Below are 27,115 nucleotides of genomic sequence, written 5' to 3'. Positions count from 1 at the left end.
GGGAGGTGCAGTGGCATCTAGTGGATAGAGACCTGGGATGCTGCTAAAGGTCCCATATAGCACAGCACAATCTCCTACAACAAAGAATTCTCTTGTCCAAAATGTCATTACTGCCAAGGTTGAAAAACCCCACTCTAGCCCCAAAATAAAAATGATTACTGTCTAATGGCTATAAAACTTAAGAGATACAGTTGATACTATAGATTTAATTATACTATGGTTCCTATTGTCCCTTCCTGGTTAAAAAAATATATATGTGTTATAAGTACATACACTAATCAATTCAAGTTATCAAATGTGTATCCTACACTCTCATTATAATACGAAACATCCAGAATACTGCTCTTATGCTTGACTCATAACACCACTAATTTAATGTGTGTTGGGTATCCATTTCCTCAACTAGAGACTAATTCCGCCATTAAGTGTCAAAATAGATTCTAAATCCTAATCCTGGTGTATTTTACACTGATTTCTATCAATGCAGATCTCTAAGTCTTACCTGAGACCTACAGAAAGAGCTTTGCTGAGAAAGCGGCCTGGGAATTTGCATTTTTTAGCAAGGTTTCCCAGTGATTCTCATACGTGCTCAAGTTTGACAACCACTGACTTTGCATCTACGAGAAAAGAGATGTCATTTCCAAATCATTCTTACATAAGTTAAATAGCAACAATCAAATAACTTATAAATACGGAATCAGCAACATATTGCACTATGCCACAGTGGCTTTAAAGGGGCTACCTGAAATAATATCTCTTCAAAGTGGGTCTGGTATAAGAAAGAAGGCCCTGGTTGAATATCTGACTCTTGACTTCTCGCTCAGGTCATGATCTCATGGTTTGTAAGACTGAGCCCCAAGTCGGGCTCTATGCTAACAGTATGGAACCTACTTGGGATCCTCTCTCTGTGTGCCCCTCCCCCATGCTCTATCTCAAAATAAATAAACAAACATAAGAAAGAAAGAAAGAAAGAAAGAAAGAAAGAAAGAAAGAAAGAAAGCAAGCAAGCAAGCTAGCTCATAAGCACCATCATAAAATTCCCTGTATCAGAAGTATTTTGTCTTGCAAACTCAAGATTTACCCAGTCAAGACTGTTCTTGGTAAAACATACTTACTCTTCAGGTTGATGTTCTTAAATGTCTGGCTGCCACAAGGTACAGGTTCATATACATGCTTTATACTTGGCATTAAATGACAACACATTAACTGTGAGAGGAGGTCATAACCATAAGATGAACAAAAACCAGACTTTCCAAATTAAAGAGAAATATTTTTCTTCTGAATTTTTCTGGGACTGAGCACCAAATATAATCTCATCTGGAGATCACACATTCAGATGAGAACATGTCCCCAAGCAAGCAAGAAAAAGGAAAAAAAAAATGCAAAGCAAAATGAAGCAAAGGGAAAGTGTATTAAATGTTGGGGGTGAGGGCTAGAGTAATAGCTGAGCCACTGTATGTCAAGCACCTATTATTTTCGGGCATTTGACAAACACTTCCTTATTCAACCCTCACCAGTTCCACAAAGGAGATATTCTGCTGATGAAAAATACCGAGGACCAGAGAGGTTAAGTATCTTGATCAAATTCACAAAGCTAGTCAGTGGGAGATCTGGGATTCAGACTCAGGAAATCAAGGTTTATGCAGCATTCCTCCACTCATGAGCCTGGCCCATCCCAATATCCACTAATATCCTGGTAGTGGTTTGTGGAAATTGCTTGTGAACATATAACTCAGTAATAGCAAATATTTTTAATTGACATTTCAGAGTGCTGTGTGTCTTATTTTTACAACGACGTCTAAACTGCTGTATGGCTTATTTGTCTCAGAAATGGAATGGAATCAAATAAGCATTCTAAAACCCTAAAGCATCATACAAATGTAAGGCATTATGTTATTCATTAAAATTAATTTTATTTTGAGGATCTCTGACAGATGGCAGCAGGATTTTGAGATACTCTGAAATAATTAGTGACATGCTAGGATACTGTGAAATCATGACTGAGGTTACACTAAATTGGCTTCTAATAGCCACATATAATATAAATGATTTGGACAAGAGATAACGTCATTTTAACAATGATATTAGAGAGGCTCCGAGCCTCCTCCCTAGATGTGGGCATTTCCCAGGGGTCCGTTCTGGGCCTTTCCTCTACTTCTCTATCGTCCCCTTGGACAATCTCAGCTACTGGAGGCTTCAGATCTCACCTCTGCATGTTGACCAAGCACCAATTTACATGCTCACCCTTAACCTTTTTCCTGATCTCCAGACCAGAAATGTCCCTGATATCAGAGATGTTTCCCTGGCATTTCAAACTTAAAACAGTCAAAAATCTAATTCATTATCTCTCCCACCTGTTCTCTAATATAATTCCTCTCTTCCTGTTTTTCTCCCTCAGGTAATTGTATCATTGTTCACATCCAGAAACCTCAGAATCATCTTCAACTCTGTCTAATACACATAACTGGACACTGGGTCCTCCAGAGGAAGCTCTCAAACCCACCCTCTTCTTCATGTGCTCCCCCAAGTTCTCTCTAAAATCAGAACAAAACAGGAGCACCTGGGTGGCTCAGTTAGTTAAGCATCTGACTCCGGCTCAGGTCATGATCTCGTGGTCCGCAGGTTTGAGCACTGCATCAGGCTCTGTGCTGACAGCTCAGAGCCTGGAGCCTGCTTCAGATTCTGTGTCTCCCTCCCTCTCTGCCTCTCCCCCACTGCCCCCCCCTCTCAAAAATAAACATTAACAAAAAATTTTAAATCAGAACAAAACAAACCACACCTCTTCTTTCAAATCCTTCGAAGTCCAGAGAATAAAGTCCAACCGCCTTAGCAGGCCTCTGCATCATCAAGCTCCTGCCTAGTTTCACCTCCCATACAGACCTCTGCCCCCTGCCTGGCACCCTCACCAGCCAACCTGCCCTTCCTTAAACATCTGGACACCCTCAGCCTCTGTACCTTCATTTATTTTACACCATTTGTTTTCTCTACTATCATCACAGAGCACAGCTTCTGAACATGCCATCTCGCTTTCTGTATAGAAAAAAGAAAAAAGAAAAAAGAAAAGAAAAGAAAAGAAAAGAAAAGAAAAGAAAAGAAAAGAAAAGAAAAGAAAAGAAAAGAAAAGAAAAGAAAAAAGAAAAGCTAACAGATATGTAATTTCTGCTACCACATCAGCCTGTACATAACCCATCTCAGCACTTACCACATACTCATGATACCAGTGTGTCTGTTTTTATCTGAAGCCAATATACAGTGTAAGGGCAGAAACCAGATCACATCATCCAGCAAACTTCCTAGCACATGGTGCAGCAGGCAGTCCATGATTTCTCTAAAAGTTTTGTTCAAAAGGCATCACATCATGGGATATTAATAATTGCACTTTCATATGATATACAGCATGCCAATCTCAAAAGGCCAGAAAAGTAAACTTAGCTACATCCCAAAGGTTTGTTTTTATTTTTTAATGGTTATTATTTATTTTTGAGAGACAGACAGAGTGCGTGCAGGACAGGGGCAGAGAGACGGGGAGACACAGAATCCGAAGCAGGCTCCAGGCTCTGAGCTGTCAGCACAGAGCCCAACACGGGGCTCGAACCCACAAACCGTGAGAGCATGACCTGAGCCAAAGTTGGATGCTTAACCAACTGGGCCACCCAGGCACCCCTCAAAGGTTTATTTATGGTTGGTTACATAGTACACAGAAAGCATGTTACCACAAAAACAACGTTCAAGAATGAGATTGCATTGAAAGCCCATCTCAAAAAATCTTGTTTTAGTGACATTTTGGCTGAGATTTTGTGTATGGGGGGAATGGCAAGACAGAATGCTATGGAATTACTTTTTCACAGTATGGTAAAACGCATCTAGAGAACAGAACGACTTCATCAACCCTCCATAAAATGTCTGCTCTGCGGCCTCTGTCTGATCTCTGTGGCTGGACAGGCTAAGGATAAGGAAAAAGGAGAACGTGACCCAGTGGGGAAGGAGCCCTGTCTGGATGGGGTGGGAGTGGCCCTGTGAAGTCTCTGTGGCTAGACACTTCCCAGCTCCCCCCCAGTTTCCCCCATCCAAGGAAATCGGAAGGGGCGCAGCTGGGTGAGGTGAGCAAACTTCAGGGGGTGCAATTCAGGTAAGAGGAGGTGGGCACAAGTGGAAAGCCTAAGCCAGCAGCACTTGGTGTGACGGCAGAGGCAGGCATGGAGGGGCACACACAAAACCCCCCAGTAAGCCATCGTTCACTCCCGAAACCCCACTAGTAGAGAGAAGGGGATGGGCTACAGAAGGGAGAAAAGGCAGATGGAGTTAGAGAGGAGTCAGGCATGATGTAAATAGAGGAACTGCCTACGAATTTGTAAGGTATACAATACTGAACGAGTTCCCTGGAAGTTTATTTTTGGAAGACAATAATAACCCAAACCGTATGACATCATTCACTTCTCCAGAGTACTAAGAAAAACAATAACATAGTTTTTTTCATTTTCCGATTATTTGGAGTTCAAACAAATGGGAGTTTACTCTATCAAAATTCAATATCCATGTGAGTTTTCAGAAGTAGAATTTTTTGATGATGTTCATACATCTATAAATATGAATAATGCAGACTGTGGATCCTATGATATCAGATGACAAGACACAGCCTAAGCCTCAGCTCTTGCTAATTAAACGAATCAATTAAGAGACTACAGTTGCAACCGCATAGCTGCTGTTCTATAGTAGCAATAACAACCCCACGGGGAGGTCTTTTACTACATTAAAATGCTGTCCTCCACAACTCCATCTGATATTATTAGAAACAGTTATTTGTGTCTTGCTGTCATATTAGTAGCAAAGGCAAATTATAGAAATATGCAGACCAGAATGGTCCCAGTATGAGATCAGGTTGGGTTTTCAGCCTCCAAGGGAACATCGCTGAAATTCCAAAGTTCCCCAAAGTTCTTTAATGGAACTGATAAATCTACCAGCACAGCATCCATTTAGAAAGTAGGTAAGGGTCACATATTTACATACTTTCCTGCTAAGCTGATACAATTCAACTAGATGAATTATCATATTAAGTTTACCCTCCTGAGTTAAACTGATGGAGTTCAAAATTGTTTTCGATGGTTGTCATTAATCGCTGTTACTTCGTAAACGCTTACTTTGAAATCTAATTGTGCTAGCGTATCAAGGGTCATATTAATAGCCTTCTTAATGGTAAATCTTTGTAAAACATGTTTATTCTACTGATGTTATCACTCAAGCTTTCAAGGCTAATAAGAAATAAAGTATATTTATTATCAATAAAAACTTAATTTAAATGCACAATTTGAGATTTAAATTAGCTTTAAGAACTTCACCATGATTTGGTTTCATTAAGATCTCTGGCTAAGCTTCAAAGACATACAATCTGATAGTTCCTGAAGAGTCCTTGGGTAAGTGCCAGTAGCACACTGTACCCTGAAGAAGCTGCTCATTGTACCCTGAGCTTGTTTTCGCTTTTGGACAATGTGCATTATTTTCACAAGAAAAAAAATTAGTCTTGGTGAGATACGTTTGACAGCCTATTATAGTACTTAAAAAATAATAGCACTTTAAAAATTAAACGTAAACAATGATTACAATACAAAACTGTGGAATAAAATGGTAATTTGTGCATTCCTAAGAACAGTATCAAAATATTCATCCTGATTGTAAAGCAGTCAAGTAAGGAATTCTGGTTAAGTGAAACATTGGACGTCTTCTATTTCTTCGTATGCTGATACTGTCTGGTATATACAAACTCACAGCTTCACCAAAGACATGCAAACAAAACAAACAAAACTCAGACACATTACAATTTGAAATAGGCATATATATCTTGGAAAAATTCCAGGATACGTAGCTTACCAAGTAAGTGTATGTTATGGATTACATATTTGTGTCCCACCCCAAATCCATACGTTGAAGCCCTAACAACCCCCAATATAATGTTACTTGGATGCGGGGGCATCTGGGAGGCAGTCAGGATTGGATGGTATCAGGAGAGTGAGGCCCTCATGATGGGATTAGTCCCTTATAAAAGGGAAAAAAGATGAGTCACTGTATTGTACACCTGAAATGAATATAACACTGTATATTAATTAACTGGAATGAAAATAAAAACTTTAAAAAAATAAAAGTGAAATAAATAAAAGAGAAGAAAGCCCAGAACACTCTCTCTGCCATGTGAGAATACAGCTAATAAGGCAGACACCTGTAAGTCAGGAAGAGGGCCCTCACCAGGAAATGAATCTGCTAGCATCTTGATGTTGAACTTCCCAGCCTCCAGAACTGTGAAAAATAAATGTGTGTTGTTTAAACCACCCAGTCTAAGGTATTTTGTCACAGTTGTACTTAGCAGTTATGGCCATAACTGGATTATACAGTTGAGTAATTTGCTTTTTTTTTTTAATTTTTTAAAAGTTTATTGAGAGAGAGCAAGTGCAGGGGGGAGGGGCAGAGAGAGAGAGGGAAGGAAAGAGAGGGAGGGAGGGAGAGAGAGAGGGAGAGAGAGACAGGGAGAGAGGGAGACAGAATCTCAAGCAGGATCACACTCAGTGTGAAGCCTGATGCGAGGCTCAACCCCATGAACTGTGAGATCATGACCTGAGTCTAAATCAAAGGTCGGACGCTTAACTGACTGAGCACCCAGACGTCCCGTGAAGCAATTTGTTTTTAAGGAACTCTGATAGTGAACAACTTAACTTAAAAGTTAGACACACCTGGTTTTGTGTCCTGTTTCTACCAGTTATTAGCACTGAATAGTCATTTAACCTGCCTGTGCTCATTTTGTCTTCTGAAAATCAGGCATACTCTTCATCAGCGTCCCACATGTTTAAATGTGAGATATAGGTGATGATAATAGGTAAGAAAATACTCAGGAAAATAAATGGCAGTACTCAAGTCAGTTATTAGTAAGATCTAGACCTAAGGAACAATGCTCTGTTTATAAAATATATTTTTAGGCACATTGCCTGAATTAGTTTTCAACTTTTCATACACATCAAATACGCTTTCGTGCCTGTCTATATGGAGTGTATACTGGGTTGAACACTGCTATCCAAAACGGCACATCCAACTGATATTTCAGAATGTGACCTCAGTGGTAAGGGGGGTCTTTGCAAATGTAATTAGTTCAGAAGAGGTCTTACTGTAAGGGTGGGTCCTAAATCCAATGACTGGTGCCGTCAGATGTCTGTGACCGAATATACACAGACCTGAGGTAGAGAGCCATGTGAGGACAGAAGCAGGGACCGGAACAATGCAGGTCTAAGCCACCAAACAGCAAGTGCTTCCCAACTACCAGAAGCTGCGCAAGAGCCATGAATCTGATTCCCTGGGAGAGCCTCCGGAAGGAGCTAGCCCTGCCTACACCTTGATTTCACATTTCTCATCTCCCAAACTCTTAGAGAACACATTTCTGTTGTTTTAAGCCACCCCGTTTGTGGCAACCTGTTGCATGCAAACTTATGAAACTAACAACTGTCTTATATCCTACTTTTTGGGGATGGTTAATGAAACTAATAGATACCAAAGGTTAAAATGTGGATGGTCTGAATTTGTATGTACATTCAAGTCAAAGAGGCTGCGTCTCTGAATCATAGAGGCACAAATTTCATCTCTCAACGCCCTTCACTAATTCAGAAGAGTTTGCCTTTCATTACATAAAAATACTACTATTTAACAATTTTTAAATCAAGTTCAAACAGTAACAGAAAGGAGAGACCTTACTCTTAGCTTTAAAGTTGAAGAGCCAAAGGCTTTAAAGTGGACTAAATCCACCGTATCTCCAATCTCTACCTTTTATATGAATCTGAATCTATGTAAGTGTGCGTGGGGCTCTATGAACAAGAAGAGAGTCCTTTAAGTTCCAAGGCTGTGAGTCAGGATAAGCTAGGTTAGGCTTTAGAAATAACACGGAAATCTTAGTCCGTGGAAGGCTGAGGGGACAGTGCCCAGCTCCCATCTTCCTCAGGGACGCGTGCTGCTAGGACTCAACAACCAGGCATACAGCTTGGTGGACATGGTAGAACCCAGAAAGCTCACACTTGCTCTTGTCACTCCCTGACCAGAAGTGAGGACCTTTCTGTGAGGAGACTATTCTCCATGGGTCTCTCGTGCTTCTCCACTTCTTGTGAGCACGGCACTGACTGTCTTTTGTTCTGGACTATTTTTCAAGGCTGTTTGCATAGCAATGTCTCCCTCAGAACAAAGGAAGGCATGCTCCCTGCCCATACAGACACTTGGGGTTCTCTGAACTAAACTCAGGCTCCTCTGCTATAACACACAACCCACTGTGCAAGCAGGTGTCCCCCTGCCCTCATCACACTGCCCTGTGGGAACTGGAGCTCAAGGAAATGGTGCAAAAATAATGATATTCTGGCTATTGTTATTGTTGTAATAAACCATCCATCTCAGACCCTGGAGTCTCGCCTCTTCCACCAGCATACATGACTATAATGGGTTAATCTTCAAATAGGGTAAAACCTCAGATCCTCCATTGTTCTTGACAGTCACTTCCATTCATAGCTCATAGTCAGACCTAGTCATGTGGTCCAACCCAATCCTTCTGCCTTATTACTGAAAATGCAAATGACATAAATAGACTAAATTCATGCACTTATACAGTCTCACTCCACAGAAAGATGGGCAGAAGGTTTAAGCGGTACTTTACAGAGGAATAGACTTAATGGTCAATAAACATAAAGGAGCAATATATCCAGAAAAATACGTCCTACTTCATTAATAATCAGGATGTTAATTAAAACCACAATGAAGACACTACAGACACTGGCAGAAATTAAGAAGTCCGATAATATCAAGTACTAGTGAATACGTGGAACAGAGTGAATTCATTCACTGCATACTCCATGCACATCAACCCTAACAAAGCTTTTGCATACGTGCAAAGCAGGATACGTGCACTCATGGACATAAATGCTTACAGCAGCACTGAGTTACAGCAAAAACACTGGAGACCACCCGGGGGTCCATCAACAGTCGAGGTGGGCCTCACAAACAACACAGAACCAAATAACCATGCCATAGATGATTACAGAATATAATCCCATGCATTTTGAGCTTAAAAGCATGCAAAACTAAGATGTATGATATTTAGGGGTGCATATATGTGGAAAACTTTAAAAAAAAAAAGAGTGGTAAAAATCAAAAAGTTCTCTGTAAAGGGGGAGAAAGGTATCTAGTAGGATTGAGAAGGAGCCCACAGTGAACTTCCAAGATAATGAAAATTTTTTTGTTGTTTTCAGAAAAACTCTGGTGGGTGTACATTTTTTTTATCTTTACGCTTTGTAGCTTATAAATATTTTTTATAATATTTATTTTTGAGAGAGAGAGAGAGAGCGCGAGCGAGCAGGGGAGGGGCAGAGAGAGAAGGGGACAGAGGACTGAAAGTGGGCTCTGTACTGACAGCAGAAAGCCTGATGCGGGGCTTGAACTCACTAACCATGAGATCATTACCTGAGCAGAAGTCACACGCTTAACTGACTGAGCCACCCAGATACCCCAACAAATATTTTACAAATGTCCTTTTACACATACTTACAAATATTTGAAATATATAATAGTTTATATAATATTTAATATTTATATATCTAACAAAATCTAATTTTAATGAGATTTATTTTGCTGGACATGAAAATAACAAAATGGTATTTTTTAAAATTCAAAGTGTATATAAAAAAAAGGAATGAAATTAATTATTTTGAAGTCTGTACCTTCCCTGAGTTGAAACAGTAACATTTTTGAAGTTTATCATTGCAACAAAGTACTTCTTAGTCTAAAATTAAACTCTTACTTGGGCGCCTCCTGGCTCAGTCAGTGAAGCATCTGACTTCCGCTCAGGTCGTGATCTCACCGTTAGTGAGTTCAAGCCCCACATCAGGCTCTCTGCTCTCGGTGGAGAGCCCACTTTGGACCTTCAGACTCCCTCTCTCTCTGCCCTTACCCCCTGCTCATAATTTCTGTCTCTCCCTCTCTCCCCGTCTCTTCTCTTCTCTCTCTCTCTCTCCTTCCTCCTCCTTTCTCTGTCAAAAATAAACATTAAAAAATAAATAAAATTAAGCTCTTTCTAAAAAACTCATAAAATTAAACTCTGAAGGTCATGTTTATTAATATTCAAAAGCCAACTTCTATGGAAAATTCCACAGGTATTCTCACAAAGGCAAAACAAAGACAAATGTGTATTGGGAAAGTCCTCCCTTTACCATGTGACCTGCTAATGTTCTTGCTCCTGGAGTGCAAGTTTTGGAACCTGCTTCTGCTTTAGAAAATTAGGACTGAAGCAGCACAACCTAGCTAGAAATCACCTGGAAAGTACTCTGTATCTGTCCTATTCGTCCCACTATCTCTAAACCCTTTCTTTCCCTCTTCCATCCTGGTCTATTATTGCTAATAGAAAAATGCATTGTAAACAAACTACACTGGCCCTCCCAACCCAGGCGATGCAGAATTTTAGAGTGCTTAGAAACTACACTAGAAATTGACGTTCCTTCTCCATACAAGCTGTATAAACAACGCGGACAGATGTTTGGGGAGGTTGTGGCTGTTTAGGGGCATGTGCGTATGTTTTAGGTGCCTGGAGTGGATGAAACTAAATGAGGTAAAGGGCATTTGCTGATGGGAAGAGCACTGGGCACAGCGGAAAACCTGAGCATGCTTGCCTGCTCTACGTACCAACTGGCTGTGAAACCTTGTCAAAACAAGCTGTCTTTTCTGATGCAAGTTCCTGATCTGAGGAAGGGGGATTCACTCTAAGGTCCCAAAGTCCCCTACACTTTTCCATTTCTCCATTTGTTTCTGTATTTGCTTTCTTCCCATTTCTTTCTTAAGCCTAATCCTTAGGTCTCATGCCTGTCAATCTCATGAATTCACTCGACAAGTATTTACTGGGTGCCCACTGTTCACTAGGGTGCTGTTCTGAGTGCTGGGTGGAGAGTGGGGAGCAGAACAGACCAGAGCCCTCTGCTCATGGGGCTTATCATAAGCAGTTTTTAAAAGTAAAACATTAAAGTACGTCAAATAGTGATAACTGCTAGAGAAAAAGAACAAAGTGGAGGAAAGGTGGTCAAAATTTTAAACAGTGTGACCCGGAAGCCATCCCTGAGGTGGTGGCTGCTGTGTAAAAAGACCCGAAGAAAGTGAGGGAATCTCCTGTGCAGCTATGTGGGGGCAGACAGTCCTGGCAGAGGAAAGGCAGCTGAGACCCTGAGGTGTGTGCCCAACATGTTTGAAGAAGAGTGACAAGACCAACTAATTGGATTTATATTTCAAAAGATCACATTAATGGGGCACCTGGGTGGCTCCGTTGGATAAGTGTTCCACTCTTGGTTTCGGCTCAGGTCATGACCTCACGGTCCGTGGGATCCAGTCCTGCATCAGGCTCTGGGCTGACAGCGTGGAGCCTGCTTGGGATTCTCTCTTTCTCCCTCTGTGTCTCTCTCTCCAGCTCATGTGCACACTCCCTCTCTCTCAAAATAAATAAATAAACTAAAACACACACACACACACACACACACACACACACACACACGTCTCACATTAATGGTTAAATTAAAAACAGTCTAAGGACCAGAGGCAGAGGTGGGAAGACCGGTGACTGCAGTAATTCAGACAGGAGATGATGAAAGCTTTGGTCAGGATTGGGGCAGCTCATGTAGCCATTTTCGAGATAGGAAAAAATTGCAAGAGAAATGTTTTGGTTTTGTTTGTGGGTCTTGCTTGTTGACAGCTCAGTGTTCCATGTGTGAGCGCTGAGAAATCGATTAGAATCCAAGGAGAGTTATCAAGTAGCAGCAACAGAAAAAGTGCCCTTTCCTGCATGAACACTGAGGTACAGAAAGACCTCCACAGAATACATTCTAGGAAAGATGCCCATGAGTTATTGCTGCATGAGAAGACGTGTAATTCTATTTCTGGAAGAATATAGGCGTATTTCATTCTATTGTGCTTTGGTTTACTGCATGCTGCAGATACTGTTTCTTTTTTTTACAAACTGAAGGTTTGTAGCAACCCTGCATCAAGTGAGTCTATCAGTGCCATTCTTCCAACAGCACTTGCTCACTTCCTGTCTCCATGTCACATTTTGATAAGTCTTACAATATTTCAACTTTTTCATTATGACTGTATTTCATTATTACTGTATTGTTGTAACCTGTGATTGGTGAGTGATTACAACTCACTGAAAGCTCAGATGATGATTAGCATTTTATAGCAATACGGCATTTTTATTTATTTTTAAATAGTTTATTTATTTATTTTTAGTAATCTCTACACCCAGCATGGGGCTCAAACTTACAACCCTGACATCAAGAGTCACATGTCTGAGCTCTTCTGTCTGAGCCAGCCAGGAACCCCTAGGAATACAGTGTTTGAAAATTAAGTTACGTGCATTGTTTTTTAATTATTATTAAAAAAATTTTTTTTAATGTTTATTTCTTTTTAAGAGAGAGACAGAGCATGGGTGGGGAATACACAGAGAGAGAGGGAAACACAGAATCCAAAGCAGGTTCCAGGCTCCGAGCTGTCAGCACAGAGCCTGACGTGGAGCTTGAACCCACAAACCGTGAGATTATGACCTGAGCCAAAGTTGGAAGCTTAACCAACTGAGCCACCCAGGCGCCCCTGTGCATTTTTTTAAATATAATGCTTTGCACACTTAAGAGACTATTCTATAGTGTAAACATAACTTTTATATGTACTGGGAAACCAAAAAATTCATTTGACTCGCTGTATTGTGACATAAGCGTTCTTGCTGTAGTATGGAACCAAACCCACAACAGCCTTAAGGTATGCCTGCATATCTACTGTTAATAATGAAAATACACTAGGAGATGGGATGTATACTTCTGTGATAGTGAATTTTATGTGTCAGCTTGGCTAGGCGACAGTATCCAGATTTTTGGCTAAACATTATTCTAGATGTTTCTATGAAGTTATTTTTAGATTAACATTTAAATCAGTAGATCCTGAGTAAAGCAGATTACACCTCATAATCTGGTTGGGTAACATTCAATCAACTGAAGAAAAAGTACTGACCTCCCAAGCAAGAAGGAATCCTGCAAGCACATGGTCTTTGTACTTGAACTCCAACCATTTCCTGGCCTACTGTGCAGGTTTTGGACTTGACCCCTCTTCCTCTCTACACACACACACACACACACACACACACACACACACTCCTGGTTCTGTTTCTTTGGAGAACCCTAATACAATTTCTTAGGACATGCATTGAAATAATATTTAAATTTTTAAATTAAAAAAAAGCATGAAATAACGTATCAGAAAAAATAACTATAAATCGCAGGTGCTACACTTAAAATTTATGTAACATAAGTCAAGTGCCTATGCATATACTACTACATATGCTTTGATACGTAAACTTTACTGTGTCTCTATATGTAAACTATAAATGCACATTATTAGTAATGTCCTTCCTATCTCCATGACTACAAAAACACTTATCCTTTGATCCACGCCACAGGCCTCTCCTCTGATATTCTCAATAAACTCACAGAGCAAACAGAACTATCCAATGTGAATTTACAATCTGAACAAGGTACCCAAAACTATGAACAGACATTTTACAGATTATAAATGATACCTAGCAAATGAATACATGGAGAAACATTCAAATACATAAGGAGTAAACAGAAATGCTAATTAAAATAAATAAGTTACCTTTTTTAACAGTTAAATTATTTTGAAAATTATAACTAATACTACTAATGATATGATTATTATGCTCGTTACTTTTACATTAAAAGTAAAAATAGTAACTGTAAATTGCTTTCCATAGATAAAGCTCAATGCTTTTAAAAATCATAACTACTACTAGTGAGAGTACAAAGTGGTATGCTGACACATGACGAAGGGCATTCTAAAGAGATATGAGGTAACTGATAATGTGTACTAAGCCATAAAATTATTCATGGTTTTGATTCTATTCACTTAAAATTTTTTTAATGCTTATTTATTTTTGAGAGAGAGGGAGAGTATGAGTGGGAGAGGGGCAGAGAGAGACAGAGAGGAAGAGAGAATCCAAAGCAAGCTCTGCACGGACAACACAGAGCCCAATGTGGAGCTCAAAGTCACAAACCGTGAGATCATGACCTGAGCCAAAGTCAGATGTTTTTCCAACTGAGCCACACGGGCGCACCATGATTTTATTTAGAATGAGATATATTTCATACATTTCTGAACATGCTTGAAAATAATTCAAAATGTCGAAAAAGCAAAACCCATTAAGTTGTTCATTAGAACACCATTCATAATGGCAAAAACGAGGAGTAACTTAAATACCTAACAATTGGGATTCATGGATAAGAAAATATGTCACATCTACTCATCAGAATGTTAAACACAGCTCCAGTAAAATGATGCTGATATTTTCTAGCAATATGGAAAATGATTAATAGGATCTTAAGTGAAAAAAATCAAGATCCAAAATTATGTCTCAGTTCCCTTAGAAATGTGTACTTGAAAGGACCTGATAGAGAAAGCTAGAAGGAAAACTAAAGAGAAAAAAGCCATGGTCACTATTTTCAAAAGCATCTTAAATAATATGTTCTTATTTTTATAATAAAAACAGAGAGAAAATATTCAGTAGAAAAAAAGCACTTGAAATACTCAACAAAGTTCAAATAATAATAAAAAAAAAACACCTTTTTCTCTCTAAAAAGAAATAGCTAAAACTATTCTATCACGGAAACGTGATGAACACATTAAAGAATGCATTTTCTTATACAAAGATACCTCATTTAATAGTAAAATAAAACCATGATGAAGGCAAGTTCAAATACATGGGCTAAAGCTATTTGAACGCTTTTGTTTCTCTGTAAATTAAATGATTATACAAAGTAATAATTCTTTCATACTTACCACTGTGCCAAGAAACTGAATGCTCATGTTTCCACCTGCTTCTCGAGAAAGACACTGGAAAAAAAGAAGTATAAAATGAATTCGCATCCACACAAAAATGTGTACATGAATGTTTGTAGCAGCATTGTTCTGAATAGCCAAATAACCCAATGTCCATCAACCAGTACACAGATAAACAAAACATGGTATTTTCATACAATGGAATATTATTCGGCAATAGAAAGGAATGCAGTACTGATACATGCTACAACAGAAATCAGTCACAAAGGACCACATGTTCTACGATTCCATTTAACATGGGAATGTCCAGAACGACCAAATCCACAGAGACAGGAAGCAGATGAGCAGTTTGCCTGTTCTTTGCAGAAGATCCACAGCTACCCCGGAGACTTTCCGGTCATCACAACTTCCTCGGTTACGACAGGTTGCCTAAGAATACACCAAATATCACATCTTTCCTTTGGGGTAAATTACACCACTGGTCAAGGAAAGGACTCAAAGAATTTTTTGATGACCCAAGAAATTAGGGGGAAAAAGTGAAACTTGGGGCTTCACGGACCTGTCAACAATTAGGAATGAAAGTAATGAAGACATGCATAAACTCTGGTTGTCCTACTGAAAAAAGAGACATGCTTATAACTTTAGAGCAGAATGCCAAATGGCAGAGATTGCCAAGGCCAAGTCTGGAAGAGTTAGAAAGGGTGGCAGATTCCACGGATGCATTAAAGTTGTCCAGGAAAGAGAGGATAAGATGCCCCTAAGGCTTCTTCAGACTGCTCCAGAAAAAACTAGACCTCATGCTTGGACAAGAGACATCTTCGATGGGCACCTGGGTGGCTCAGTTGTTTAAACGTCCAGTTTCAGCTCAGGTCATGATCTCACAGTTCATGGGTTTGAGCCCATGTCGGGCTTTCTGCTGTTAGCACAGAACCCGCTTCATATCCTCTGTCCCCCTCTCTCTGCCCTTCCCCCACCTGCACTCTCTCTCCCTCTCTCAAAAATAAAACATTAAAAAAGAGAGCCAGACAGACATCTTTGGAAGAATCATCTGTCACAAGTTCAAGAAGTGAAATTTGTACCTAACAAATTATTCTTTGCAATGCTTTATGTGGGACATTTTGACAGACTGAGACTCAAGAAGTAAGCCCACGTTAAAGCCAGGAAGAAAAGTTTAGGGAAATAAAGTAAGAAAAAAATTCTTCAGTAAGAGTTTCTACATCTTTCCAAAGCCCACAAGTCAAGTCTTATCTAATAAATCTGAACTCTTAACTTACCATTTTTTCTTGGATAACAGTCTATATACAAAAGTAAATATACGTTAAGGGGTTTCATAAAGAACTTATGTTTCCAGTCAAATGACAATTTACTTATCGATTGGTCTAAGTATTTTTATGCAACGCTAATTCTGGAAGTGGTCATGCTTTTACCAAACTTTAAAAAAAAAATTAGGAATAAGGCACAGACCAAATTCCAGGAAAGAAGGAAGGAAGGAAGGAAGGAAGGAAGGAAGGAAGGAAGGAAGGAGAGAGAGAGAGAGAGAGAGAGAAAGAAAGAAAGAAAGAAAGAAAGAAAGAAAGAAAGAAAGAAAGAAAGAAAGAAAGAAAGAAAGAAAGAAAGAAAGAAAGAAAAAAGGAGAGAGGGAGGGTGGGAGGGAGAGAGGGAAGGAAGGAAGGAGAGAAGGAAAGAGGGAGGGAGGAGGGCTAGGAGGAAATAAGAAATGACCGCTAATTAGTATGGGGTTTCTTTCCACATTGGTGGAAATGTCCTACAATTGCCTGTGGTGACTACTGCACAACTCTGTGATGAAAATAAAAAACACTGACTTGTGCACTCTAGGTGAACCGTGTGGTATGTGAATTCTATCTCAATAAACTTACTATAAAAAGTAAGTTAGCATTTGTTTAAAATGACAAGAGGGACAACACAATTCTTCTATGGCCAGAGAGTAGTCAAAAAGCACCTCTATGCTATGCATTTATTTGTAAATAAAATAAGTTCAAAATGAATACAGTATGATTTATGCATATCTTGTTTGAATTTTAGTTTGGTAGAAATGATGACTAAATAGGTCACGAAAAGTAAATTATACCTTTTTTTTTTTCAGGTAATTCTCACCCATAAAACTGCTGTGTTATTCCTAAAATTCTTTCTTCCCTGTGCTACTCAGAGAGGGCCCAGTGGCTTCAAAGACCACACAAAAAAATAAAGCAATTCTAACTACGTAGCTATACATTTTTTTTAAAGTTCCCAGATGTGGCCCTCGAGGGAGTAGTGGCCATCAATCAACTCCATGCCGTGAACTATTACAGACATATCCTAATAGTATTCCTTTTTAACAAGTGCAGGTTTACCAATTCCAATCTTTTTTTTTTTTTTTAATTTTTTTTTTTTAACGTTTTATTTATTTTTGAGACAGGGAGAGACAGAGCATGAACGGGGGAGGGGCAGAGAGAGAGGGAGACACAGAATCGGAAACAGGCTCCAGGCTCCGAGCTGTCAGCCCAGAGCCCGACGTGGGGCTCGAACTCACGGACCGCGAGATCATGACCTGAGCCGAAGTCGGCCGCTTAACCGACTGAGCCACCCAGGTGCCCCTCCAATCTTTTTTTAAAAATATTTTTAAGGTTTATTTATTTTTGAGACAGAAAGAGAGAGACAGAGCATGAGCAGGGGAGGGGCAGAGAGGGAGACACAGAATCTGAAGCAGGCTCCAGGCTCTGAGCTGTCAGCATAGAGTCCAACGTGGGGCCCAAAGTTACAGATCAGGAGATCATGACCCTAGCTGGAGTCAGATGCTTACCCGACCAAGCCACCCAGGGACCCCCTACAAGTTCCAATCTTTAAGATCACCCAAGTCATAGAACCCAGAGCAAATCTCCAGAATTCAAGCTGAGCCCTTGGGTCCTTGATTGAGGGAAGTTAGATCAATAAGAAAGAAAGTAGTTCAGTGTACAATGACAACTGGTTACACCACCTGTAAATATTGCTCCCAGTGACTCAACACAATATGTGACAGTGCCTGGGTGGCTCAGTCAGTTAAGCGTCCGACTTAACTGAACCCAAGTCTGAGCCCCATGTCAGGGTCTGTGCTGACAGCTCAGAGCCTGGAGCCTGCCTTAGATTCTGTGTTTCCCTATCATTCTGCCCCTTCCCCACTCGTGCTCGCTCGCTCGCTCTCTCTCTCTCTCTCTCTCTCTCAGAAATAAATATTAAAAAAAAAAAAAGCTATCTGACCAGCACACTCAAGGTGGAGAAAACTCAAAATCCATATTTTTATCCATTAATTTCACTTCTAAGAATTTATCCTAAGGGAAAAAGTCATGAATAGGAAATACACACACACACACCCCCCACACAAAAAAATCCACAGCTACAAAAATGACACTGTAGTGCAGTTTCCAGAATCTAAAAATTTCAAGCAATCTAAATGATAAATAAAACAAACTGGTTAAACAAATTATGATATAATCCATGCAGCCATTAAGAAATTTGAGACATTAAAAATGTTTATAGTATATTTCTAAGTGCAAAAAAATCAAAATGGTGTGTTCAGAATACATCATGTTAAAAGCTTCTATATGTTCAAGATAAAATTCTAGCACAAATAATGCACATAAAACAGTCAACTATTATTTCTGGGTGGAAGATATTAGTTGGCCTTTCTTTTTGGCTTACTTATTATTCTTATTCTTCCAAATGGACATACATAACTTAATAAAGGCAAAAAGAGAAATAATACAGAATGAAATAAAGTAATTTATTTCCCTCAATGTCCTAAGGGATTAAAAACTGAGTCTTGAATCATGGGTTCTGACACCGGCACCTGTACTTTGGTCATCCATCCACCCACCCATCCATCCATCCATCCATCCATCCACTATATTGAGTTGAGCACTGCTAGTTGAATTAAGAATCATCCTCTGGGAGACCAAATGAAAGAAGAGAATTTGAAAAGAAATCATAGGGGCGTCTGGTTGGCTCTGTTGGTAGAGCACGTGAGTCGATCTCTGGGTCATGAGTTTGAGACCCACATTGGGGATAGAGATTACATTAAAAAATAATAAATAAAATAAATTATAATTCAATATGATAAATCCATAGTACAAAATGTACAAAGTATTATAGGATAAGAGGCCAGACTAGCTAAATGCCCAGAAAGGTTAAGGAAGACTTGCAGATACACATTAGAGTTGGGTACTCAAAAATGAGCAAGCATTCTCCAAAAGGGTAATAAATGAAACACTTTTGGTCAGATGAGACTGTTTATGCAAATTTCAGATTAAGAAGAAGCACGGTGATTTTAAGGCATGGTGAACAGTCCAGTATGACGAGAGATAGGTTTGGTTGATGGAGGGAAGGGGCAAAAAAGGAAACCAAGAAGAAATTAGGGAGCCAAGTCCCATCCTGCACAGAGTCATATTTTACGAAGTTCTTATACTTAAAAACTGAGGAGTAACATGTTTGTTTTAGAAAGACTGACGGTCTATGGGGCGCCTGGGTGGCGCAGTCGGTTAAGCGTCCGACTTCAGCCAGGTCACGATCTCGTGGTGCGTGAGTTCGAGCCCCGCGTCAGGCTCTGGGCTGATGGCTCGGAGCCTGGAGCCTGTTTCCGATTCTGTGTCTCCCTCTCTCTCTGCCCCTCCCCCGTTCATGCTCTGTCTCTCTCTGTCCCAAAAATAAATAAACGTTGAAAAAAAAATTAAAAAAAAAAAAAAAAAGAAAGACTGATGGTCTAATGTGAGGTTGAGGGTACACCAGAATGGAGAAGGAGGTGGGCTGGGAGCACAAGGAAAAGGCAGCAGGCAGCAATCACCAGGTTAGTAGGGCTCCAATGCTAGAGGTAAACCCAACAGTAGAACTAAGCCTGTTTCATTCACAGAAACTTAGAATTTGGAAAGCAAACAGATCTCAAAATCTTCATCTTGTTTTACTTATGAGGAAATCAAAGGTACAGGGATGCCTATATTGCACTAGGAAAATAAGAATTCCAACCCGAGCAGTTGTGCAAGGTTTGGATATCCCCACTATGTGGGATGGAATATCTCTACAACATCAGGCTAAATCATCACTTAGATGGTGGGTCCTTTAAGGACAAGGACCATTTCTAGCATTTCCTCCTTAATCCCAACAGCATGCAAGTCAGTGCTGCAGAAATGGAAAAGATTTAAATCAATCTTCATCAAGAATTCTGAATTTTTTTCATACTATGAAAGAGAACAGTGACCTACAGATCTCTCAATCTTCAACTGTCTAGTGGAAATTTTAGCTAGGGAGAGTTAGAAGTGTAGCTGCCAAGAAATTAGGGAAAGGCGTGTGATAGAGTGAGGATAGGCAGTCCAATAATACGCTGACTTCCGCACTGCTGAGATTTTAAGAGTAGGGAGGAAAACACTCAGTGCAAGTGTCGCCATTACTATCAGCCCAGGACTCATCCCCGCAGTAGCTAAATCTTCCTTCCTCAGAAGCTCAAGGCAGAGATCCAGAATCCAGTCCATATTTACCAGGACAGAAGCAGCACAATTAATTACTGTAAGGCAGCAACAGTATCAATCATAACGGCTGTTCAGAATGAGAAATTTTCTGATTGAAAAGTGTGGCCCTTATACTCTGGGAAGATGGCAGTGGTGGCATGGTTTCTGAGTCTTCTCCAGAAACACTGAAGAGGCCCAGTGGCAACAAATGTCCCTAGCACCCCAAATGTTGCCTACAAATACCGTTTCCCACTCCAAGAAATCAAGGCTTCTTGGCAGAACAGCTTAGCCCTGGTTTGAGGCAGAAATGAGGCTGCTACATCTTATCATTTCAGAAAGCAAGGGGGCTATCAAAGACGGGGGAGTCACACGAAAGGGACTTAGAAGCCAACCTGAAGAAAAGTCCCTGGCCAAAGATGGCAAAATCTGACCATCACTAAGGTTATAACTGCAATGGAGTAAAGCCAAGTATGTTTAAACCCATGACTTCAAAACAGATACCGGAAACAAAAACAAAATAACACCCTAAGTGAGTCACTTTTGGAGAACGATAGGGAACCAAGTCTTTGGGAACTGGGAAGTAAAAGGAAAGGATCCAGCATTTGTCTTGCCTTTTCTATGAAAACTGATCTGCTGGATAACCCAAGAAGTAGGTGAGGTAGAGCTTCTCTTTAAAGAATTAATCCTGGTAATAAATTTAAAGAAATGACAACATTGGAATATCATCGTTTTGTAAACCTTAACGCATTTATTGATTGAAGCTTGAGCATCAACAGAGAAGTAAGCAGACAGTATGTGCCTCTTCCAGAGGCACACCACAGCATTTATGACTCAGTCTTGCCAAAGATAATGGCACCTGAATCTGATTGCTCCTCTAGATCCAAATATCAATTTCTAGAAAACAAAGGAGAGAGGACATGTTAACCCATACCACTGGAATGCAATCAGCTAAATTCTGACCATGGAAAATTGTATAGGACAAACCATCCAGTTCCTTCAAGAAATAAAATGCAAAGAATAAAAAAAAAAATTCTACAGACATTTCCCTCAAGCATTTCCCATTTCTCCTTTAAAATCAGACTCCTTAAAATGTTGTCTCTCTTCCTGGTCTCTGCTTTGTCACTTTCCATTCTCCTTTGAACTCATTTCCATTTGTTTCCCCCCCACTATTCATCTGTAATCATTCTCATCAAGATCACCTATGATTTCCATGTTGCTTTACCTATCAGTCGGTTTTGTCCTCATCTTACCCAGCAACACTACAAACAGTCAATGATTCTCTTTCCCAAACACAATTCTTTCACTGGCTTCAAGGATATCCATGCCCCTAGTTTATCTCCTACTTCCTTGGCAGCTGTTTCTTTGCTAGCTTCTTTGCTAGCTTCACCTCTTCATTCAATTTCTACCTGCAGGAGTGCCCCCAGGGCCCAGTCCTCAGCTCTCTTCTCTTTTCCATCATGCTCTTCCCCTGTGTAATCTCATCTTTTCCTCCCAATCCTGATGCCCATCTTAAAACAAATCAATTTCACTGAAGCATAATTTAGGTACAAAAGATTGCACTCTATTTAAAGGACAGAATTCAGTGACTTTTGACAATTTTGAGAAATCACCACCACAATCAACACAGAGAACATTTCCAACACCTCCAAAATGTTCTTCCTGCCCATTTACACTCCAACCCTGGTCCTTGCCCCCAGGCCACCATTGATCTGGTGTCTAATACACAAGATCATTCTATTCACCAAAATGGACATACAGCTGTTTGAGTACCGTTTAAGAGAATTTCACATTAAAAGTCCTTAGCACTTTTGCCAAAAATTAATTGATCATCTATATCTGGATCTACTATACTTTCTTCTGTTCTACATATCAAACTACCAATGCCACACTGTCTCGACACTGCTGTTTCATAGTTAGTCTTGAAATCAGGTTGCATAATTATCCCAACTTCGTATTTCTTTTTAAAAATTGCCGGGGCGCCTGGGTGGCGCAGTCGGTTAAGCGTCCGACTTCAGCCAGGTCACGATCTCACTGTCCGTGAGTTCGAGCCCCGCGTCGGGCTCTGGGCTGATGGCTCAGAGCCTGGAGCCTGTTTCCAATTCTGTGTCTCCCTCTCTCTCTGCCCCTCCCCCGTTCATGCTCTGTCTCTCTCTGTCCCAAAAATAAATAAACGTTGAAAAAATTAAAAAAAAAATTGCCTTGGCTCCTATGATTTTTCAGTGAACAGGGTCTTTTTTTTTATAGTAAAAAAACATGACAAAATTTACCCTTTTAACCAATTTGAAAGTATACAGTTCACTAGTGTTAAGTATATTTACGCTGTTGTGAAACAGATCTTCAGAACTTTCTCATCTTGCAAATCTGAAATTCTATTCCCACTAAACAACAACGCTCCCTTTCCCTTCCCTGTGGTCCCTGGTAACCACCATTCTACTTTCTGTTTCGATGAATTCAACTGCTTTAGGTGCCCCATCTAAGCGGAATCATACAGTATTTGTCTTTTCTTGTCTGGTTTATTTCATTCAGCATAATGTTCTCAAGATTTAATCATGCTGCAGCATGTGACAGGATTTTCCTTCTTACGGCTGTAAATTATTCCACTATATGTATATACCACATTTTATTTGTCCATACATCTGCTGATGAACATCTTGGTGGCTTCTACCTCCTGGCTATCCTAAATAATGCTGCAATGAACTGGGGTATGCAAATACCCCTTTAAGACCCTGCTTTCAATTCTTTCAGATATATATCTAGAAGTGAGATTGCTGGACCATATGGTAGTATTATTCTTAATATTCTGAGGAACCCTCATACTGTTTTCAAGTTGTGCCATTTTACACTTCTACCAACAATGCACAAGTATTTTAATTTCTCCATGTTCTCACCAACACCTATTCTTTTCTGGGTGTGTTGTTGTTGTTGTTGTTGGTTTTGGTAGTAGCCATCCTAATGGATATGAAATGATATCTCATTGTCATTTTGATTTACACTTCTAGGATGGTTAGTGATATTGAGCACATTTCCATATGCTTATTGCCTGTTTGTATATCATCATGGAGAAATGTCTATTTAAGCCCTTTGTCCATTTTTAAATCAGGTGTTTTTTTTTTTTTAGGTTGTGAGAGTTCTTTATATATTCTAGCATTAACCCCTTATCAGATTTATGATTTGCAAATATTTTCTCCCATTCTGTAGGATGCCTTTTCACTCTGCTGTGTCCTTTGATGCACAAACATTTTTTAGTTTGATGTAGTCCCATCTGTCTTTGTCTTTGTTGCCTATGACTTTGGTATTATATCCAAGAAATCATTCTCAAGTCCAGTGTCATGAAGATTTTGGCCTCCATTTTCTTCCAGGAGTTTCATGGTTTTAAGTCTTACATTTAGGTCTTTAATCCATTTAAGCTAATTTTTGTTTATGGTGTAAGATACAGATCCAATTTCATCCTTTCGTTTGTGGCAGATCCATGCTTTGAGAGAAAATCTACAGGCTTATGACTACAGAATTTATGTTTTCAACTCCCATTTGTCGTCTGAGTTCAAGGCTCATACAGTCAATAGTTAAATGGACATCAACACTTGGATATGTAATGTACATGTTAAACCTACCAAGTCCGAAAAGAATTACTGATTTGCCTCTCCAAACCTGTTCCTCTCCTAACCGCCCCCACCCCCACCGCCCGACCTAAGTAAGACCATTGTTCACTCGGTTGCTTACCCCTTCATTCTTTAACTTCCTTCACACTCAAGTATCTGAACCTGTGGATCCTTGCTGCCTTCCTACCCAATTAGATGTCAAATCAGTTCACTTCTCACCATCTCTACTGCTACCATCTTAATCTAATCCAAGGAATGGCAAACTCTTTCCGTAAAGAGTCATACAGTAAACCTTTTAGGCTTTGTGAGGCAAAATTGAAGGTATTATGTAGCTAGTTAGAGAACAAGAGAGAAAACAGATTTTCACAACTTTTGGGGGGACAACATTCCAAATATAATAAGCACCAGTTTTTGCTAATACTAATACGGAAAATGGACTTCTCTTATTTAGAGATAAAATTCTGTTTAATTGGGGCTCAAAGTTAGTGTTCCCTATCACCAAAGTCAATGGCAATTATACAACTGTTTAATGCTGACCTACAGTGAGATTTTACTGATTTCATCTTTGATAATACCTTTTCCCAGAGACAGGTACTGCCAAATACTAACAATAATCCATGGGTAAGGGATATTACTTGAGCATAGTCATTGCTTGGAAGGGATTTATAGAATTTTGTTACATTCCTCTCTTGATATTCGCCATTAGCCTAACATTACATTGCAGTTTGATCACTTCCAATTTTAGGCTGAGTGGAAGATCCTCAATTGTACAGTGAAATGGATTTTCACATATGGAAATTTCCTTTGCTCTTGCACTGACGTTTGAAAACTGCTGCTGAAGCTATTTCACTTCTTATTTTAATCTTCTGACAGCCTGGGAAGTGTAAAAAGCAGCTAGACAAGGGAGCCTGGGTGGTTCAGTCAGTTAAGCATCTGACTTTGACTCAGGTCATGATCTCGAGGTTCACAAGTTCGAGGCCCACATCGGGCTCTATGCTGACAGCTCAGAGCCTGGAACCTGCTTCGGATTCTGTGTCTCCCTCTCTCTCTGTCCCGCCCCTGCTCATGCTCTGTCTCTCTCTCTCTCAAAAAAAAAAAAATAAATAAATAAACAAACAAACAAAAAAAGCAGCTGGACATTAATTGTGATTCAAATGTTAGTTGTCAAAATAATGTTACCACAGTATAAATTTTGTATGTAAGTGCTGTTTTGTCTTACAATTTTAGGTTGAATTCATTAATAAACATCAAATCTACAGCATGAACTAATTTTCAAAGCTATCCGATGTTTGATAACAGTGGCTGAGAGTGGTTCTTCTTGTTTAGGAACATGTAAATCTTGGTTCTGCGCTAAAAAAAAAAATCACAATAAATCTTACCACTGCTAAGCCAATTGAACTGCTGTGAGATAGCTGGAAAACTGGGACATTAAGGTTTTACTTAACAAAAATTCTACAAGCAGTCATAGCAAATAAAAACAAGTGATTGTGGCTATATTCTGGTAAAACTGTATTTGTGGATGCTGAAATTTGAATCTCATATACTTTCCATGTGTCATGAAGCATTATTCTTCTTTTAATTTTTTCCAAACATTTAAAAATGAAATAACCACACAACTTGTGAGCCATACAAAAACAGGCAGTGGGCTGGATTTGGCCGACTCCTGGTCTAAGCCATCAGCACCTCTCACCTCCGTGACTACAATGTCATAAAAATGGTTGTCCTACCTCTGCCACTGGTCCCCTGTGGTCCATCGTCCCGAGAGCAGTGATTTTAAATCACATCACATCATTCCTCTACTCAAAACCCTTCAAAAGCTTCACAGCTGGAACTGAATAAAACCCAAACTCTTTGGCCTATGAAGGCTCTATATGGTCTAGTTCCTGCTTCCTTCTTGCACTCTCCTAAGCTACACTCAAGATGCTGGTCTTCCCTCAGGCCTCTGCAAAGACCAAGTTTGTTCCTGTCTCAGGGCCTTTGCATTTACCATTTCTGCTACTTGGGACTTTCACACTTTTCATTTTTGCATGGTTGCCCCCCCTTGTCCTCAAAGGTCTTCACTAGCTATCCAGAAACTTTACTTTTTTTCCTTTCTAAAAAAAATTTTAATGTTTATTTTTGAGAGAGGAATAGTGTGCAGGGGAGGGGCAGAGAGAGAGGGAGACACAGAATCTGTATCAGGCTCTAGGCTCTGAGCTGTCAGCACACAGCCTGACATGGTGCTTGAACTCACAAACTGCTGAGATCATGACCTGAGGCAAAGTCAGACTTAACTGACTGAGCCACCCAGGTGCTCCAGGAAATGACTTTCTAACCACCCTACCTCCTCTACATACTTTCTGTGAATGATCCTGTTTCAGAGACTTTATCGACCTTCTTCGTACACTAATTACGTTATTTATGTGTTTACATGTTTGGTATCTACATCCCCCTGTAGTAAATGTTGTACATGTTGTGAGGGGGAAGATGACAGGAGGAAGAGAGAGAAAAAAGGAAGTGCCCAAATCTGATACAGCTCAGCAATAAGGACTGATAAAATGAAACATAGGGAAAAAAATTTCATCCACACCGAGATTGATCTCTGTACACAAAAGAGGAATATAGAATTTTCCCACAGTTTACAATTAAGACAATTAGGTTTTAGAGTTCACCAAGAACAAAGTATCAGACCTTACAAACAGTCTGAGGCATGCCAAAACAAATAGGAACGGACCATTTGATTAGTTAATAACAAAAAGTAGAATAAAATAAAAATTAAGACTTTTATTTTCATGAAATATATTCCATCCCTATTAAAATACTTTCTCCAAGTTTTTATTTTATCCCTTCTCCTATTTTAAGTGGTACTTCATAGCTAGATAAAAATTTCCTTCTGTTCTTATATTGATACTCTGTTCCAACATTTACAAAATACACACCTTTTTGTTTCTTTAAAGAAAAGAATATTTAAGAAGACTGATTATCAAAATGACTTCAACATTTGTGAGAACCAAATTCATACAAATTAGCAAGGCTGTTTGTTCACTCAAAAAAGGCAAAACATTCACAAAATAATAAATGTTCCAAAAATATCTCCCTGGTATAATAAAATCAGAAGCAATTTCACCTTTAAAAGTAATCTCACTGAACGGTAAGAGGAAGAAATAGTAATAG

At 39.6% G+C, this 27,115-nt stretch overlaps 1 protein-coding gene and 1 pseudogene across 6 annotated transcripts in view; one reads left to right on the top strand and one right to left on the bottom strand.

The window, feature by feature from the left end:
• PCCA (propionyl-CoA carboxylase subunit alpha) overlaps nt 1–27,115 on the bottom strand; it is a 417,069-nt gene that overhangs the window by 56,892 nt on the left and 333,062 nt on the right. For all 6 annotated transcript variants that reach the window (XM_043582425.1, XM_043582407.1, XM_043582436.1 and 3 more), the window contains one exon: nt 14,893–14,946. In XM_043582425.1, the coding sequence (XP_043438360.1) occupies nt 14,893–14,946 (54 nt within the window). The remainder of the gene's footprint in view (nt 1–14,892; nt 14,947–27,115) is intronic.
• Nucleotides 15,116–16,165, top strand: LOC122484466 (annotated as a pseudogene).

Source organism: Prionailurus bengalensis, chromosome A1 (assembly GCF_016509475.1).
Source record: "Prionailurus bengalensis isolate Pbe53 chromosome A1, Fcat_Pben_1.1_paternal_pri, whole genome shotgun sequence".
NCBI classification, from domain to species: Eukaryota; Metazoa; Chordata; class Mammalia; order Carnivora; family Felidae; genus Prionailurus; species Prionailurus bengalensis.
This window is presented reverse-complemented; position numbering and strand designations above follow the sequence as displayed.